Source organism: Trichoplax adhaerens, genomic scaffold (assembly GCF_000150275.1).
Source record: "Trichoplax adhaerens TRIADscaffold_2 genomic scaffold, whole genome shotgun sequence".
Classification (NCBI taxonomy): domain Eukaryota; kingdom Metazoa; phylum Placozoa; class Uniplacotomia; order Trichoplacea; family Trichoplacidae; genus Trichoplax; species Trichoplax adhaerens.
Window position 1 is genome coordinate 1,289,923 of NW_002060944.1, and position 20,527 is coordinate 1,310,449.

At 31.4% G+C, this 20,527-nt stretch overlaps 3 protein-coding genes across 3 annotated transcripts; all 3 read left to right on the top strand.

The window, feature by feature from the left end:
* On the top strand, positions 1–459 carry TRIADDRAFT_21782 (uncharacterized protein; the record flags this gene model as incomplete). Its single annotated transcript, XM_002109163.1, has 1 exon — positions 1–459. A coding segment is annotated over one exon (459 nt), but the record flags the coding sequence as incomplete, so codon positions are not given.
* Positions 460–693: 234 nt separating this feature from the next.
* TRIADDRAFT_8190 (uncharacterized protein) lies at positions 694–933 on the top strand (the record flags this gene model as incomplete). Its single annotated transcript, XM_002109164.1, has 1 exon — positions 694–933. A coding segment is annotated over one exon (240 nt), but the record flags the coding sequence as incomplete, so codon positions are not given.
* A 3,488-nt stretch (positions 934–4,421) lies between these two features.
* TRIADDRAFT_52982 (uncharacterized protein) lies at positions 4,422–9,745 on the top strand (the record flags this gene model as incomplete). Its single annotated transcript, XM_002109165.1, has 16 exons — positions 4,422–4,603; positions 5,052–5,124; positions 5,280–5,318; positions 6,529–6,567; positions 7,159–7,209; positions 7,285–7,335; positions 7,415–7,493; positions 7,609–7,710; positions 7,745–7,774; positions 7,891–7,925; positions 8,015–8,080; positions 8,200–8,241; positions 8,476–8,571; positions 9,358–9,392; positions 9,509–9,577; positions 9,688–9,745. The coding sequence occupies 16 exons, from the start codon at positions 4,422–4,424 to the stop codon at positions 9,743–9,745; spliced, it is 1,047 nt and encodes a 348-aa protein (XP_002109201.1).
* Positions 9,746–20,527: the final 10,782 nt, after the last annotated feature.

The window sequence follows — 20,527 nt, forward strand, 5'->3', positions numbered from 1 at the left end:
ATGGATGTTAATTCAACTACAGATTATAATATTTCTACGCCAGTAGCTGTTATATTCATAATCTATATGTCAATAGCAACCGTTATAGGGGTTATTGGTAATATCATGGCTTTGATGGTTATCTATCATCAATCGTCATTGCATAATACTGCAGGTATCTTAATGGCCAATCTTGCTGTTGCTGATCTCTTAATTACTATCTTCAACATGCCCGCTACAATGGTCAGCTTGATTAGTAGCCGTTGGCCACTCGGTTCAATTAATTGCCAGTTCAGTGGTTTTATGATGACTTTCGCGACTGGCGTATCTTTATTCACATTAGCTGTTATTAGTATTGATCGTTGTAAATCTATTATCAAGCCATTGCGCTATCAGCAACACTACCCATTTCGACAATATATTGCTTTAATATCTTTGTTATGGTTATTTCCATGCTTGATGGCAACGATGCCCTTGCTTGGTTTACAGTCTATTTCACTAGGAAAATATCAATACCTTGATTCAAAGGCTTATTGCTGGATTGCTGTCGATCAACATCGCCCTAACCTTGGCTATGTAAGTTTAGTCATGTTGAGCATGACAGCAGCATTAGCTATCTTTACCACTTGTTATTTTATGATTTATCGCTCAGCCAAGAAGAGTTATGCTCTAATAGCTTCCCTAACACAACTGTGTGAAATTAATCGTCAAAAATTTAAATCTAATTTAAAAACAGCTTCAACATTATCTGTTATCGTTGGTGTATTTATGTTTTGTTGGTCACCGTTAGTCCTCATTGATATCGTTTCCATTTTTGCTCAAGAGCCATTTTATAATGTTGTATCGATAGCTGCACTTCGCTTGGCTTTAAGCAATTCTGCATACAACCCTATCATTTACGGCATATTTAATCAATCATTTCGTAAAGGTTTTAAGAATATTATGATCCATTGCTGTCTCTTAATGAAAAGAAAGCATAGCAACGAAGTAAAGCAATTTTATGCCGAAGCCCGAGGAGCCGATATCAAGAGTGAAATCCGTCGAAAGACTACAATACAGTATAGTATTCACATTGATAATAACATTTGTAACAACCTGCGTGTAAAATAATTTACTTATTAATTCATTTTATTATCAGAGGACTTTAATAATGAGAAATGAAGGAAGATATTTCAAAGTCTTTCCTCTTCCTCTCTCTTTCTCCTTATTGACGCACGGAACGTCGTCTCCATGGCGTATTGATATCAATAAGTTGAAATTTAGTATTGTAATATACCCGTATATCATGAAAAGTTTCGTATTGAGACATAAAGGATGGGCATTTCAGTGGTATTTTCCGCCTCGCTCTCTTTCTTCATAGACGTAGAACACTTGGTCTCTATGTGATATATTTACATAAATAAACTGAATTTTAGTATTTATACATAGGTCATGTGAAGTTTATTATATTATTAAACATGAAGGATGGTATTTCTAGGAAATTTTTTTTTTCTTGCCTTTGTCTATTTCTCTTCCTATATATATATATATACAGTAAATATATTTATAAAAATAAATATAATTTTCGCATGATGATATTCATTTTTTGTTGCCTTGCTTTTATTTTAACATTATCTATATGGATATAAGCATAAATGTAACATATATAATAATACATATATTATACTCTTCTAAGAGTTTATGTATTCTATTAGTTCAATTGATGACCAAAAGCTTAAGAATGCATGTTTCCGCTGTGAAAATGACAATTGTTTTCGAACGACATTTGACTGTGCTCCTCTATCTAACTCTAAATGTGATATGCGTCTATTTTTTAAGAGTAGTAATTTTAATTAAAAGGCTTATGAGAAGGCCTTGTAAATGGCATAGATAGAATTTGATATCTTGTATATCAAAATACTATATATATATATATATCATCTCATAATCGGTATTTTTAGATTCATTCTTGACAGGTTGGCTCTATGCTACCTATGCAGATGTCTTTGATTTCAACGCTGTACATACGGTATAGCAGGATAATGTGATCAGACTTATTTCTTTATCACTTTGGCATGTGCAAATGGAATCTACTAATTGATTATTATCCTTTGAAAAGTTGTTTCAATATATTGTGTCGTATGTTGACACTTAATTCAATTAATTTATTCATTGTTCTTGGACGCAATTTATTCATATTAACAGCCCGTATTGATGGTATGAATACGAAATTAAGGCAAAAAAATAGTGAAAATGAAAAGAAATGATCATTAAGGGTACATCACTTTCGTCATTTAAATTTTTTCCTCCTTATTTGATATTACTGACTTTTACAATATGTATTGTAAGAGGAGTTGTACTTTATCCGGCTGCTTAAGCATATTTATTGTTATTGTTTTTGTTTTCCGCAAACTTGCGTTTTTGCGCATGTATAGGACTCAAATGCCATATTAAAGTAAAGCAATATTTTAATGCGTAATTCGCGTTTTACGCCCGTTTCCATTATTCATTATTTTGAAATCAATAATAAAATGCTTTTCGCAGTCAAAACAGCAAAATGTCATGAACGAATGATACCGGCTAGAATTCACTATAAGATAATCGATATTATAAAAGAGAATAAGAGGATGATCAATTTGATTAATCCCAATACAACGATTGAGGATATTAATAATAAAGTTATTCTAGTTCAGTTTTATACCAAAAATGCGGCTAGATATGTGTATTTAGTTATAGTGTATTGACAATTAAATTCTCCGCCAAGTCGGGCCAAGCGGTAGAATGGTCAGTAGTGTAGTGGAACCGATGTCTATAGCGATCGTTAATTAATTCTTGGCCGTAGAGATCCAAGCTCTGTCCATTCCGAACTATTACAGGAATATTCGATGTATTATCTTGTTGCTGGCTATACACTATCAGGAGAATGTCCTATCCCACCCCAGTTGCATTTTCATTATTAATTAATCTACTATATAACATAAATAAGAATCATTGTACTATTTATTATTGCATGGTAGAATCCATAGAATTTATGATACTCTTGTGCAATTCATCACATTTTGCATTCGATGCACAAAAGAACAACAGCAGTTACTCGGCACGGACTATCTAAAGCATATGGACTATAAATTTACCTGATATTATAAGATCTTATCATCTTCGTTAAATTAAATTTTGCAATTAACAACTTACTCTCGAAATTGCAGTCAAGATGGATTAAATTCAAGTAGCGAGAACTGGTTGAAAACCTACCCGTATTGCAAACAAAAGTATTGTGACAGGGACATGAAATCCACATCAAAAGTCCCTAGTGGTAGGTAGTCACTACATTACTGAAATGGATAGATCAGCGCAATGCATGATAGTGATTTCCTTTTAGTTTATTTCTTAGCCATTGTCGCTAGTAACTTTGTGCTGTGATACACATCGTTAGATAATGCCCGAAATATTATTCAAATCTAACGAAAATATTGCCCTTCATTAACAGTATTGTATATCATGATAGACAGTGGAGAAATGCTGCCTGGAATGATATCCTTTCCTTTTTATGCTATAAAAGAAAAGAGGGTTTTGTATATGACGGCTATAGAATCAAAGCAGAAAGGATATACTAACAAAAAAAAATGACTTTAATGTGAGTAACTGTTAGTATGGAAGATCATTGTCGTCTTTAGAACTGCTAAAGTCTTGACGCTAAAAACTTATTCCATGAAAACCTTTGAACGCTCTACTAAAGTAGCAGATACGCTGCCATATTGTTTTCGCATGCGCAGTGCAATGAATCAGTGTGTAAAAAAGATTCCGTTACGCTGCATAACCAATAAAATACTGTACACTGTACACTGTACACTGTACAGCGGAGTTAATACGAATAACTGTATTGAAAGTTGATTCTAGTCTCAATGATATACACTGACAATACTGTATATCAAAGCATGGAGACAAGAAATTGAACTCGTAGTTGAAGTTATTGCAAAACTAACTACTAACTCTCTCTTTATTGTATTGAAAAACGCCGGCTTCTATAAGTACTGTACAGTACTGTACTTGCGCCATATGTACAGTACAGTACAGTAATTGCAAGAAATATAGAAATGTACTGTAGAGATACTGTACAGTACAGTACTGTACTGTACTGTACTCAATACTGTAGTATCTCTACAGTACAATACTGTACTGTACAGTACTGTACTGTACTGTACAGTATGTTAAACGCAGTTTACAGTACGTACTGTACTGTACAGCGTCATGTTAGTCCTGTCAAGTTTCGGACGGACAGAAGTCACTCCATTCTCCACTGTACTCGTGGTTTTGCTAGCTTACAGCATGGGCATAGCAGAAATAGTTCATGCATCCAATGCAAGACAGCATTAAAATCGCTTGAATTTCTTCCTGTATTGTATATCGATCTTAGAAATTCATTATTATTGTTATCGTGCATAGTTTAAATAGTGAAGCAACTGATGGAATCAAGTACATTGCATACCAACCAAGATCGAAAGACGGTCATTAATGTGGATAGCATTCTTCAAGCCCAGTCTCGTCGATATAAGAGCACTGAAGTCAGCAAGAATATCTTGCCAGAGGTTGACCTTGGCAACTTACTGTTAATCGATCGACAACCGGTGGATCCACAAGAACTTCAGTAAGCCAATGTTGATGCATACGTTGATACTTGATCTCTATGCTTTTGATATAGGTTGTTATAATATACAAACTGAGCCAAAAAGTACAAATGATACAATGTTGGTGCTCAATTCTAGCGTGTGCAATATATTAATAGCTCTGCAGTACATGACATCAAGCTCAGCGTGTAGGTGCACCAATGAAGGAAGGATCGACGAGCTGTACAGTCTATACTGAACTATTTTTAGTGTACTGGTTCTACTTCAACAATCATACTGTAATATATAAAACTCATGCATTGCAGTAGATGATTGATATATACTTAAGTGTACACTCCCCCAACGAGGAACCATGCATGACATTGATGGATTTATTTTTTGGGGAATCGGTATAATTGTCTTATTCAGAATCGATCTTGAATACGTATTGCTTACCCCTCAATTATTCCTTGGTATACTGTAACACAGGTCTGATATAGAAATCTCTCTACAGCAGCTTGCGCGTGACAATACTCAGTGGTTAATCAATGAAATTTGGAAGGTTAGTTGCAAAAGTCCATCCACATCACTTATGTTCAAAATCAGCTATAACATGATTGAATCTAGCTTCAGTAATAATAATGATGCTGAACTGGTCTTGTAATTTTTTGATCTAATTTACTGATTGCAAATCTTGCATATTCTTGATTATTTTAGCTTCCAACCCAACAAATGGAGGATGCACTACTGGTACAGGTTCGTATATTTAATTGCCTCGCTAGCGATATAGTAAAGTCTGCGTTATGTAATTATTGGACCGTCTTTTATATTATTATTATAATGCACAGACAGTACTATAGTTTCAGAGTGTATGCACAGACATAATAAATTCGTTGCTAGCAAGTAGGTGTATACTGTTACAGTGTTAATGAATCACGTTCAATCCTTAAATCTATGAGAATAGAGCTATACTTTACTTTAGATATAGAAAAAATTGCACACACAAACATCAAGTTTTGATCTAATATTATTCTGCAAATTAGGTAATGATATCATTTGAAACCTTTTCATCAAAGTTGCCTACGCAAAGAACAGGTTTCTGATCTAATATCATTCTGTACAGTAAATTAGGTCATGATATCAATTTGAAACCTCTTTCATCAAAAGGTAGCATGCACAAAGAACAGGTTTCTGATATTCTGTAACTTAGACAATGATATCATTTGCAACTTTTTCATGGTGATTGACAGAATTATCTAGTACTTGATCAATTCTGTAATTCCTGTGGCTACGGTATACAATATGTGGTTATGTGGATATAGTGCAAGCCATGTAATCAATTAATAATGTGTGCAATGAAAGAAATCGGCGTTCAGATGCTACATTATTCCTTACTCGACAATAATGATATTATGTAAATTAAATACCAGAGATAGTTTTCAGTTGACTGACATAACTGTCTTATCTTATTACATGTATAATCATGATACAGGTAGATAGAATTTACTGAATATCAAGTTAGATAGCTCGATATCTCACACTATACAGTATTGACACATAAAATATGTAACAAATTTTTAAAGTTACGTGAATCTTGCTTACTTGTATTCGTAATCTTTACTGTATGCTAATGATAATCATATTTCATATTTAATAATAATAAGCTACCTATAACGACTGCTAAGCGGATATCTATCTTAATGAGTCCCACTATTAAATGACCAAAAGTAATTTGTATTGTAGCGTACGATCATACTCTGTCTCATATCATATACATGGCAAGCTCACTACTGCACATTAGTTAATACCTTATGTATGCAGTGTACGTTACTGTTAAAACTGATTACTTGAGATTGCAATTTTATTTCCAACATTAGATTTTGTTGTTCTTGGCTAATGAATTGTCATATTGATTTAAATGGTCATAGCCAATTTTTTTATACTGTATTTTGATTGATACAAACAGCTACCGGAGCCTACGACTATAGTTGCCCGAGAGAAACCGGTAAGTCCTGAAATTTCAAATCCGGAATGAATAAATCTACGGAAAAATTATACTGTACTTGGTTACGCTTTGCTTAGTGCTGGCCAATTGTATCAATGTAATTATTAAGTCCGCGATACGTTTATGTCGTGCTGTCAAGTTTAAGTCTTATGACGAGTCCACTTGCAAACTTGATGCAATCGTTGCAATGTTGATTCATGTTAGCATATCTGTAATAATAGAGTTTGTATATATCTGCTAAATGTCTTATTACGTTTAAGGACGTGCGTTGCTTTATGATTGCGCGTATAATGATAATGTTAAAGATATTAATACTAAATTGTTAGTGCCCCTTTGATGTAATGGCATGTTCAGTAATTGAGGTATTATTACAATTTTTCAATGTCATTCAGTACATGGAAATTAGCATGATATTAGCATTAATTGATTCCGTAATGCTTATTCATTACAGTCCCATCGGGTGAATACACTTTTAATCTTACATATTTTACTAAAATCGTAGCATTAATAAGGATCATTTTATGGTTGTTTTTGTCAATGTAATTGCATAGCAAATTGCAAAATTATTATACAGCCATTCTGTCTTCATAGATACCTAAACCTAAGCCGCCAACAAAATGGGAGCAATATGCAAAAGCCAAGGTAAATTTCTGCACCTTTATTTACATGCACTAGCTGGTCGTAATCTGCAATAATAATAGTGTATTAAATACGTAGGGAATACAAAAACGCAAAAGGGGCAAAATGACCTTTGACGAAAAAACACAGGTACCCCTGCAATTGATTTGAAATTATTGTTTGAAGTACTGATTAGTCTATTGCTATGGTTATCTAACTATCTTTTTAGACTTATAAAAGAAGGTGGGGTTATAAAAGTGTTACAGATGACAGTAATGATTGGGTTAAAGAGGTCCCAGAAAATGCAGGTCTGTGGTCTATTTACAATAGCTACATTGCCAGATATGTTTATATCGAGATATAGGCTTTATGCACTGGTAAATGTGGTTTTTATATTGGATTCGGGCACTTTCTCATTCATAGATCCTTATGAAGATCAGTTTGAAGTAGCCAGGGAGGCTAAAAAGGAACGCATTGCAAAGAATGAATTGCAACGATTAAGAAATATTGAGAGACGACAAAAAGGTAATAAATTTGTTTCTGTTTATTATTTATGTAGGATTTTTTAACAAGTTTGAAGCCTCCAAAGGTATAAATTGTACATTAAAAGTTATCGATTAATGTTAAAAGTATGCTATTTTACTATAGCACATGAATGCAACATTTATAAAAAAGGCTAATTTTATATATCTTCTTGTATTAAAGGTAAGAGTACGAAAACGAAAGCAGCACAGGAAGAGGTTAGTTAGTAGGATTAATGCTATTAAATCGCATTGCATTCGGTATAATTCGAAAACATTAAATTAATATGACTTCATTTTCATTCTAGGTAACAAAGGCCATCAAAGACGCTCAGTCATCGACGGCATCTCACGGTGTATTTACCAAAATATTGGTACGTATCTTACATAATGGTTGAATTGTGCCCATTTTTGGAAGTTTGCATTCGATTCAGTCTTACAGCCATTGTAGCTAATGTATTACATGATTTGATTAATTCTCATTTGGTACTAGCCTCAAGAAAAACGTTTACGAAAAGCTGGAGTTAGAAGAAAGGTTAGCTTTGTATGGTCTTCGTAGAATGAATTAAATGACGTACTTTTGTATTAAATTTTCATTAAACACAGTGTAATATAGATACGTATCCAGTTAAAAGATAGGCATAGATATTTTTGAATAGAATTAACACTTTTGAGCGCGAAATGTAAATCAGCAATCAATCGATGAGATATTATTCATCGTCTTTATAAAGTCTTCTGTTATTGTTTTAATAATTACATTTTTGTTTAGTTACCACCCAATTTAGGAGATGTTAAATCTGAGCGCGGTGCGGGATTAGAAATTGCTGATAAACTTAGGAAGGCTCCAATATTGAACATACCGAAGGTTGTAATGTACTTAATTATAAAGTCGAAAGCTTGATTATACCATTTTCTCACAATTAATTGGTGCTGCTCAGCGTATTTATAGTGGTAAATGACGATTTCGCCATAGAAAGTTATTCTGTTGCAAACAATGAGTAGCAATAATTTAGATGATATGATAATCCTATCTCCTGCGTAAACGTACTACAGTTTAATATCATTAAATTATGCCTCCGGTTATTAAAGTTCTGTTTAGAGCATAAAGGTCAAAGTACTTTTATAGCTATTTTATTACTGAGTGAAGCTGTAACTTCAGCAGCAAACTGGATAATTTTGTGAATGTGATTATACAACTGTTGAGTTGCTCACGTCATTCTTTTCGATATTTCAAATTTTATACTGCAATTTCTAGTACTGTAGAAGGAACCTAATCTTAAAACGCATTTTATAAGTCTAAGTATCGTAAATTGTTGCCATATTGACAATGTCAATTACACTGTATAGTATCATATTAGACAATGATGGTATCTCAGCTTTTTAAGGTATTTTATTACGCATTGGACATAGCCTAGCTTTTACTTTTATGATTTGATTACGTGAATTTGTAAATTATAATTTCGTTAAGCTAATCCTACGAAATTAGCTATAAATGGGTCGCTAATTAATTCCGTTAATTAAATTCTAAAGAGTAAAAAATGTATGCGACATTTAGCCTATTATTGCCTTATTCAATGACAATATTGTATATATAAAATGTAAGATTCTTCGATACCCTTCATAACTTGCCACTTATTTATTTTCGTATTAGGCTGTAAGCATGAATCCAGTTGAGGAAGACGGAAAGTATGTTATCCATGCTATATCGAAATTTGATTAGTTCGTCAAAGCATTAATTACCTGTTAGAGGAATTTTCGAGAATTATTAAGCGTTAAAGTATCTTTGGCTTGATATTTCTTAGAAAATCGAAAAAAGGCAGAAAGTCTAAAGGCAACTTTCGCCAAGGAAAACGGGCTAAAATGAGCAATAGGTAAGGTTGATAAATATTTTAATATGGCTATTATGATATCTATTCTATACGATAATGAGAAGGACTTTTATATATATCAACATCATAATTTTTAACCTTGTTTATTTTAGAAATTTCTCCCAAAAAACAAAGAAAAGTAGTGCTATTAGTAGAAGTAAAAAGAAATGAAAAGTAAATAAATGAAAGAAATGCAAATTTGCCAAAATCGTTTATGAAATTCGTAAAATTATAAAATAGTCTTCTTAATTACTAAATCTTATTGAATTTGTATTGTGCAGTATTGAGCGCATTCATACGATAAATGCCTAACGTAACGGAATACCGCATACTGTATCCGTTGTTATGATCTTTCACATGAGTATATAATCAGATATGTTGTATATCACTTCTCAAAGTGCTGCTCTTAACGAAATATTTATCATTTATGCAGATCAAGATACTGATAATCTTAAATTTAAAAAAATTTTTTATGCAGTAGTGGTAATAGTTCAATCCTTATTATATCTTGCTATCTTTCTCGACTAACATTTTTACAATTGTTAATCATAATATCTGGACATTATTAAATTGGTGATACTATCTATAAAGTATTACTACATTTACGGTCAGAGTTGATAAGTACTATTATTTACAGCTAATTATTTGTTGAAATATTTGGTGGGTTTATTGCAATTCAGAAGTTGTGTAGCTGAAAGGAAAGTTAATGGCAGATTAGAAATTATTTACCGCGGTAGCACGCAGTTAATCTGTGTAGATGATCTTCATTGTGTAATGCAATGAGCTAAAATAAATTGGCTCATTGAATCAGTGCTAAGTATCGTCAATTGGAAAGCGATGCGTACGCGTATAGAAGAAATCGGATATATCGCAATTACGATTTGTCATAAGATGAACCATGTACGGTTCTAATTGCAAAGTGAATAGCTGCGGTATAAAATTGTATTTAGCCAAGGAAGCCTTGATATAGCTGCGTTTGCGTAGAATGTTTATTACCGATAATTCGGGGTAAGTATACAATAATGCGAGCTGGTTGATCAATCCACTTGGTTCAAGTTAGAATAGGTGTTACATTAATAACGGCTATTAAAGTAACTTGCTGATTTTATAGAGGCTAATTTTCCAAATCATTAATTCTACAAATAGCTGCGATCGCTTTCAGCTATTGGGATAATTTCCGATATTTTACGAAGTAACTAAAATTATTCTTTCATCAATTATTATACCTCTATTTCAGTGCAAGGGTAAATATTTATCTAGGAGCCGAAATTAATTCATTCATAGTGCCATAGTACGTATTCAATTTATTCCCGTTCTATATAACAGTTAAAGGGACATAGAACATTAAAGAAATTGTTAAAGGTGAAGCTAGAATAATTACTCTATGCCGGGTAAATTTCTTTATTTTATTACTGTATCTTCCAGACTACTCTATGTATTGTCAGTAGTGGATAGACTTTGAATACAAAGTTATTCGTAAAATTTAATTGATGCTTTTCTATATGACCTTATTCATTGTAATCTATCGTAATACATTATTTGTACCGATGTACGTACTTTATAAAATGGATATTATAGATTTACTGATTCAGAAAGGATACTTAGGTCATTGTTCATACAAGATTTTTAGTTACGCCTACTTTCTTTTTCAGTTTAGCAGGACAGTGGTGTATTTTGTAGAGAACTAATATGGCGCCCGCTTTACCAACTAAATAGAATGTATAGCAGATAATAAGAAAGATTATTTTGATATTGAATGAAACAGTAGATTTTTGCCTTCACTTTACTGTATTAACTGGTAATAAATTTCAGCTTTAATAAAAGTTCACGATATTTGGGTTGCATGGTAAGAAATTTATCTTCTCTATATACTGGATAAACATTTTTAGTCAATATAGCTGTATTTACAAATAAATTATTTAAAAGACAAAGGGGAAGAGGCTAAATTATTTATCATATATTTGACAAGGACGATATATTTTTATTCTTTTTTTTGGACTTGTTGATGAACTGATGCTATTTTAATGCTTTCATATCTTTATATATTAGTAATTATTTTTCTATATCATTGATCGATAATTGCGTGGTAAGTTTTAATATTTTATCACACGACGTTAGTGTTTATCAGAAGGGTGCAAAATTATTCCTTATGAGATACTATGTAACAATTATAGTCGCATTGTTGTGATATCTTATGCCTTGGATTTACCTATCCTTTAAACTACGTTTGCTCACGCCTTACAGTTGTCTCTAAAGCCTTTAGCGTAGATTAAATTATCTATGAAATTAGGAAGGGTTCTATGATATGATATCGGTGTCAGGGCATTTTTATAGCTTGTAGAATTATTATATTGTATAGTAGAATTTCGTATTGAAAGTTCTTCACCAGTACTTCTAAGAAGGTAATATTGCAAAGACGGTTTGATATTGAAAAGCAAAGACTACTTAAAGGACTAGTCATGAAATAGATCAGGTAAAGATCGCCTTATATGTGCAGCAGATAATTTGGTATCGTATAAATTTTAGTACGGCAGTATCACGAAAATCTACTTTACACTCTTCAGAGGTTTTACAGTAATTTACATTTTATGAGGGAATCCTTGCCCGTAATTTTATGAACGCCGTAATATGCTCAATATACAAATAGTTACTTTATTTAAGTGATTTCATTTATTTACAAAGCCTGTCGATATTTGCAATGGTAAAGATAGATTACTTAATTGACGTCAGTATTTCTTATATCATGTTATGAATCATAATACGCTTGTGTAACGCTTAATAATAGTCAATTTTTGACGGCCATGACAAGTCATAATATCAGAGCTTAAAAACACTGCGGCAGATAATTTTGATTGAAATTATCCTGTCTTGCGTAACTTGAAATTATTTTGCTACAAATATCACGAAAATCAACTAAGTTATGAGATGGCATTATTAAATTAGAGGTACACACTGTGCCTTTTCTTTATTCAATATATATCCTTAGTATAAATCTTAGTGATGGTTACAACAAGCACATTTCTTGCAAATTAAAACTGATCTACAACAAAAAATTATCAGGAATTGCGAGCTTACTATCTACATGTGTTTTCATACAGTCATTACTATACTGAGTTTCTGAGATTTACCTGGTTATAGTAGGCTGGCAAGAAATAGTACGGTATTTTGCGATCTTAGAGATTAGAGTACTCACTTCTGAGATCGTATCATCTAATAATTCAATTACGTCAATTAGATGTCAATTGCCTGCCTTTATACAGCACGATAAGTAAGAACTACTATATTGAGTGACTCAATTGGCACACAGAGTGAAAAAAGTGATAATCTAAATTATTAAAGGATTTTTGTTAAAGCGCCTTATACCAAGATCTTCGACAGGATTTTTTGTAAATAAGGCTAAGTTAGCAATAATCACATATGTAATCTTGCAAGTTCGAAAATACTGTACAAGTATAAAGTACGTGGAATTACTGAAAAGTGTTCTAAAATATGTATTCTGATACTACTAACAAGGGGGCAGTAAACGGCTATCGAGCATGACCAATTTCTGAAGAAGTGTTTTCAATTTATTCCAATGGCTTGTGTATTGCAGAAAGATTAGAATATAGAACTGTAAGTAATTATCTATACCGGTAGTTTAGCGATGCATTGCATGTTTCATCGCGGCATCTGTCTATATCACATCGTTTTAATCTACAGTATTTATTTTTGAACATCTAACAGAATGCATTTACAATACGGAAAAATTTATTACTTTAATGTAGAAATGAAATTAAAAATTGCCTGCTATACGAACACAACCAGTTACAGTATAATTTATCGATGCATGTGTGGAAAATATTGTAAAGTAGGAAAATATTGCTAGCGATTAATCAAATTAAGGCAGTATGGAAGCGATTTGTAGAAATTTAGTGCTGTGTACATGGTGAATAATCATAATACATCACATCTATTTAGTTTACTTTTATTGCAGCGTAAAGATTTAGAGTAGCAAAGTATGCGTATATCGAAAAGAATCCTTAGGAATAAAAGGATCCTTATTTAGAACACGTTAATTAATATAATTATTTGGTATTAATCAGAAAATTCTATTACATTTTCTAATTCAATATCTTCTTTTGAGGAAATAATGATTAGATATGACGATCATGTGTTCTAACACTAACCAGTGGCAAGAAATTCTTAGCTGCTATTGATTGAACTAATCAGCTCTAGATGCACTTTGCCGCTAATAGTAAACGAAAAGACATTAATGCTTTCGTGGTAAAATATTTTGTTCTATACATACAATTGATTATAATTATAATTATTTCTCTGAATTTCTTCCATCTAATAATTCAGGATACTCGAATAAAAACAAGCCATGACGAACTTAGTGATAAAATGTAGCGTTTAGTCATCTATTTACTTTTGTAAAACCTTGAATATCGTCTGTGCTTCCTAATTTTATCAGGGGTAAAAAGTTTATGAGTTAAATAATCTATTGCAGTGTAAATTTAATAAAGAAATTTAGAGCACTAAGTAAGCAAATCTAATAATGGATTATGGAATCAGTATCTGTTTACGAATTCTATTACGTAGTTCCTAATTCCACCTAGTAATTAGAGTTCTTAGTGCCACAGGTATAATTGCATTTCTTAGATTACATGTAACATTTTTACTATCTTTATAGTTATATTAGTAGATAATATCCGCATTAATGATATCAAGATGGGGTTATAGCGGAGGTAGCCGAACCCGTACACCCAGCTGTGCACTATCAATATATTAGGTAATATCCGCATTAATAATATCAAGATAGAATTATATAGATAAAACGTATAAAACCCTAACTATAATTAGCTTATATTTATTTTTAAATTTTAATATCCATCAAAATTTCAAGTATTTAGCAGTATTGTAGATAAAGATGCTTATGAAGACGACAGATGTGGAGAATAATTATCTTTTATTGATTGCAGTTGTTATCAATATACATTATTAAATCTGATCATGGCTTTTGTAAATATTTCATTTTAGAAAATTAATAGAAATAATTGATGTCGTCGAACGAAAGATATCATATAGATGTTATGGCATTCGTAATTTTGATTAAAATTTAAGTATAGATGAATCAAGCAAATCTTTCAGATTCTGCGTCAGCAAGTTATGCTGCTGATTTTGATCTATCTAAAAAATAAATGAATTCTACCCGTAATTTATATTATTATTTCAGTTATTTCCTTCATCATAGATTAGAAAGAAACTTGATGGCCGATATAGTGCTTTAAAACAGTAATTGGATGATTAGGAAGTACTGCAATAATACACAGGACAGATATGAAAGAAACATGACAATAATTAAAGAGATTAATATAAAGAAGTGAGTAACTGATGACTTTTAACATACAAAACATATAGTAAGGATAGATGATAATAAATAAGGGACTAAAGCTGCAATATTAGTGATTGATATCCTCTAATGCCTCTTGTCCGCATATTGCACTAACCACAAGCAATTATTAAAATGAAGACGTATTAAATGAATTAGACAAGTACCATAATTAGTGCTAATTGAAACTGTAAAATTTTTGAATTCTACAGCAGTTTTTCACTGAAGTCTTTAATAATTTTGTTTGAGCTTCAAAATAATATCCTAAAGGGAAATATTAAATCAAATTGCTTTATAGAATGGTCTTTTACCTTCCTTACGAAACCCGAAATTAGTAAGACCATCAGATAATATTTGAAGCCTTGGAACCCCCCCCCTCCGTTCTTAGCATTTTTGAAGATGTAACTATGCTACATTCTAATGAAAGTAATTGCTCCCTGAGGCGTCTAAATCAAATCAAAATCTGTTGTGTACGGTAATTCATTAATTTAAAGTTAAAAGAACTCCTCGGCTACTAAAATGTGATTAAGAAGAAGTTGGCACTTTACTGCGTTTACTGACTTTGATACTATAATTAGTAAGGCTCTTTTAAAGCTGTTTCATGAAATTTGCTCGTATATTAAGATAGGCTGACAGCACATTACTTTCATACTAAAGATAAGCTATTTTGTCTGAACTTAATTTTATAACAATTGACCGATGCTTCATGTTACGTAAATTGCTTTGTCTAGCATTTTATTTATCGGATTTTGTTTACGGCTACCAAATGCCTGTATTAACCATTCACGTCATCTAACTTTTCTGGTGATCAACTTCCAAGACAGAATCATTCGAAAATTTTTTAACAAGCAATGTGGTATTTATCTATACAGTATACATATAACTATTTTCCCTAGAGGGATTAAAGCCAAATCAAAAGATAAAGTGATAGGCATTGCATAACGCAATATCTTGATTGTGTAGTTGTTTATGTAATCATAGGACACCAGTATAAATAAAGAAATTTGAATATTTATCTGTATTTTCAAATTTTGCATTATTGATTATAATGGATATTGACCGAAATTGCTGGTCATTCCCGGGATTGGCCGTAACAGATATATTTAAATATTCCTCCCATTTTTTATATTACTGTGTGTAATGTAACTAGTATTGTGATTGTAGACTATTAGCCATGTTTAGTATAATGTACGGTAGATATTTATCCTAAGAGATATTTGGTAGCTATAACTATAGACTGTAGTGGTAGAGACTCTATGCTAGAGTACAGATGACTATATAAAGTAAGGTGTTGAGTTACTAATAAGGTTATAGGTAAAAATAGAACTGTAAATCATATATTAGGATATGGTTAATTCATTGTACTTTGGCTGGTGTGAATAATGTCTACGTAAGTACTGTAGTAGTCGTACCCATATTGGATTAATGATGGTCCGCAATAGAATAGTCTTACTAAGAATAATTTAACTATGTGTAAAATAAGGTAAAAGGTTGCCATGCATATTGTAGCTACGAATGCTACGGAAAATATAAAAGCATGCAACTTTAGATTATGCTGTTAGTTTGTTCTAGAAGTCTTTAGTAGTAGTATTCGGCTAGAGTAGAGCTGTGTGTAGTTAATCTTTGTATAAAATTCAATAAAGCCCTTATTTTTCTAAAAATTTGGAATCTCGTGATTGGTATATATCACACTGTGTTATAAAGTATTAAACTAACGGGAAAGATTGAAATATTTCCAAGTTATAGAACTCCTAAGCTATTTATTTTGTTATCATAAAATTTAAATCAGTTTGCCAATGGACTTGAAGAAAGTATTTGAAAGTTTCTTTCCGGTGTTCCTTTCGTATTTTGTTGTTACTTATTGAATTATTTCTTTAATGGGATGTAATCCATTGATTTCGATTACTAAGACTGTTTCTTATAACATATATAGAATTACAAGATCAGAAATTTGCAAAAATTTGTTCATTTTGAAACGTAAAAATACCAATACATTGCTATGATTTCTATCGAGCTTAGCATCTTGCTACTACGAGTAGATAAACAGCTTTTACAATATAAGCAGCAACTTTCACGGTCTCATTTATGATTATTTAACTCTAATGAGATAAACTGCTTCTAATGTTCGTCGTCTTAATATAAAAATAAAGAAATATATTATTTTATTTTTATTTTTTCTCGGTTAACTCACTTTGTTATATTTATCAGGATCTATAATTGTTAAACTATCTTATTTTCACGATACCTCTACTTATCAGATTTTAAAAGTTGAATAATATTAAGTCCATTGTTCTGATGAAGCAAAACTGTATGACTGTTATATAATCCTCATTTAAGGATATTACCTTGATAGCTTAATGGTATGACATATTACTTGCTTTCAGTTTTCATAAATTCTATATGAAAATATAATAAATATTCATTCGAGTGAAGATATACTTTCTTCCATTATTCAATTCTGATTGTAACGGTATTACTTTGATAGTTTCAGCTTTGCATAAATCCTACTTTGCAAGTAATACTTAACTGCGTACGAAATGTGTCAAGGATTAGCAATATCTAGGCGATAATATCCTTGTGATTGGTGACATAATAAGCTACGGTATGATAACTTTTATTAACCTATCATATCAAACTATCACGCACATGGTACAATGTACCGGAGATACGATACAGATCATAGTAAAATTAGACGCAATATAGCGCTTGCTGTATAATAATTTCATATAAACCGAAATTAGAGAACAGGGATTAAACTAGCTCGTTTTGATTACGATATCCTGCGCTATGCTATCACTAATTACTTATGATCGTGATGGAAATTTATTGAAATAGTATTTCAGTGACGGCATCTCTACTTATGTAATCAAACATAAATTTTTAGCGCATTTGCAATAATCTGCAGATGGAAAGGTGCTAATACCTAAATGCTTACTCCTGCGCAACTATTTTATTGATATAGATTTAAGAAAGAAATATTAGTTAATAGAATATCGATAGCAATTTTTCTTAATGTCACGGTACGAACTACCGTGAAGAAATAGCTATCTAAATTTGGTTAATATAATATAGTGATATTATATTACAACTAGTTACTTACTATAGGAATTACTCTAATTATAAATGTGTTACAGTAAATTTAATGCTGTGCTGTAATGTGCACTGAAGTGATTCTGTGAATGGGCATATTGTAGTCCGACTGTGAAAAACTAGTTATCTCACCTATGCATTTTTATAAGATGACTTGTGAATGTTAGCTACTGTAGAAGGGTATATAAGCCCGTCAGATAGTTGAATAAAGTAGTTCTCAATTGCCTAGTTGAGTTTAACGTAGAATCAAAGGCGTCTAAATTCTTGTGAGGTAATTAAGGGATACTGAATCCCGGAGAATATAGTAATTTAGAGATTTGTTTTACGTTATCCTTGTCACGAAGCTGGTTTGTGACACTTAAGAACAAGTAATAGTTACAGAAACAGACGAAGAAATATGCGAAAGTAATGTGTTATATAGGAGGTTGCTTAAATTTACGTAAAAGATAGATTACTAAACAATGTCAGTTTTCAGAATGCACTTAATAGCAAATCTTATNTTCTATTCATTATTTTTGCCAATTATTGATGTTTATTGGATTAAGTATACCAGAAAAACAAAAATATATTACATAAAATCGAAAAAAAGTTTGAAATTACAACCTACAGTAATCTTGTTTAGTTCTGATGTTATTTTTGTGTATAAAAATACGTACACAAATATGCCTATCTAATCAAATAATTAATTATTATTCTTTACTATATCTCTTAAATAATTTAATCACTAAAAGATAGAAATTCAGCTAATAAGAACAACCATCACAAGTTAAAGCAATAAGTAAGAATAATCAAGACTCAGAATGGCCTCATTGCTTCTGCAGCAATATTAAGCCATTCAGTATAGATATATTAAATAAGTTTAAAGTGAGATTCTTGTATGCTTAGCTACTCTAAATATACGTTATTTTCTATTTCTTGACTCAACAGTTTCATTCACTCCTGATTTGAAATCCAAAATTCAATTTAAAAATTGAATGGATATCTCCTTTTGCATCGAGCAAATGGAATTATAAAATTTGCAAAATGATTATTATTGCTAAATAGTTAATGATCACAGAATTTAATGCCACACTTTAGGAGCGTAGCTACAACGTCTATTCGTGATATATGTATATGATATAAATTACACATTCTCTGACAACCAGATAGCAACATAGCTAAAATATTTATGTGATGACCTAAAAGTTCCAAGAATATGCTTAAGAATACTCCTTAATATCTTATCTATTCCATGATAGCCTCATAATGGAAATAATCAAAGAGCAAATAGGCCTAGATAAAAGATCGCATTAATGCGATAAAATAAACTTAGAAGGGACAAAAGTTACTATCGAATATAAGGGAGTGATTAAAATTACTGTACTTTATTTTTTAATGATAATAATGTGTAAAGTTAGGCCAAGAAAAAATATAAGCCTTGCTATTCTACCATCTTATAACATGGAAACGAATTATAAATCATATTGAATAATAATGTTGACATGTAAACGGTTGCATTAATACATTTGTATCTAATCTATCAATTTTGATATTGTTAAAGTCTAAACACCTGCTCTTGCTGACATTAAATCGATCAATATCAGCTTAGTCAATAATGATCCAAGTACTTTTTGTCATTGTCAATTAAAATTAGACCAATAATACTATCTCCGCCTATTTCAGTAGCTACTTCCCGTCATCTGGTATCAATAGATATAAACTACAGACAATCTGTCTACACTCATTAAACTTAAAAAAATTTATAAAGTCTATCTAATTGATTGGCATTATTAAACATTAACGTCAAAATGTCAACTTGTTAATGATGCATCTTCATTGATGATGTTCAATGTCATTGTTGAGGGTATTGGACTATAATAAATAAAATAAAATAATTTACCCCTTTAGTGCCATCCCTTTTTGTTACGCAATACTAAGTTAGTTGACTAAAAAAGATTATTGTTCGTTTGTTAGCTAAGGTGTTTTTTATTGAATTCTTAGCCGAGAAGGTCATTACCAACATTTCAGCTAAATCGTTTTGGCGTTTCGTCAAGGATTGATAGATTTCTTGTTATTAGAAATTATTGCTTACGCCGTACAAGTGCGATTTTCTCTATTATCCAATATATAATTTCATCATAGAAGGCGTCTATATCCACTCTTCTTTAACCAGAAAAATCCTATTTAAGAATATTTTATAACTCATCGTCATTTGTATATCATTTATTTCTTGGCTTAATTATACTTGTAAAATTTCACCGTTTCTCTCCGTCGGATGTCTTTAAAGTTAAATTTTATCTCTCTGCAAGTAACTTTTTGAAATTAATACCATCTATAGCAATGGCTAGTATTTAAACTAATATCGATTCCGAATAATTTTATTCTTGAAAAATTTTAACTCAGCGATTATTATCATCCTACGTCAAAGCAATTTATTTTAAGCCAAAATAAATCATAAACTGTAGATTTTTCTCATTAATCCAGCGCATTGAAAATTTTATAGGGTAAGCCTT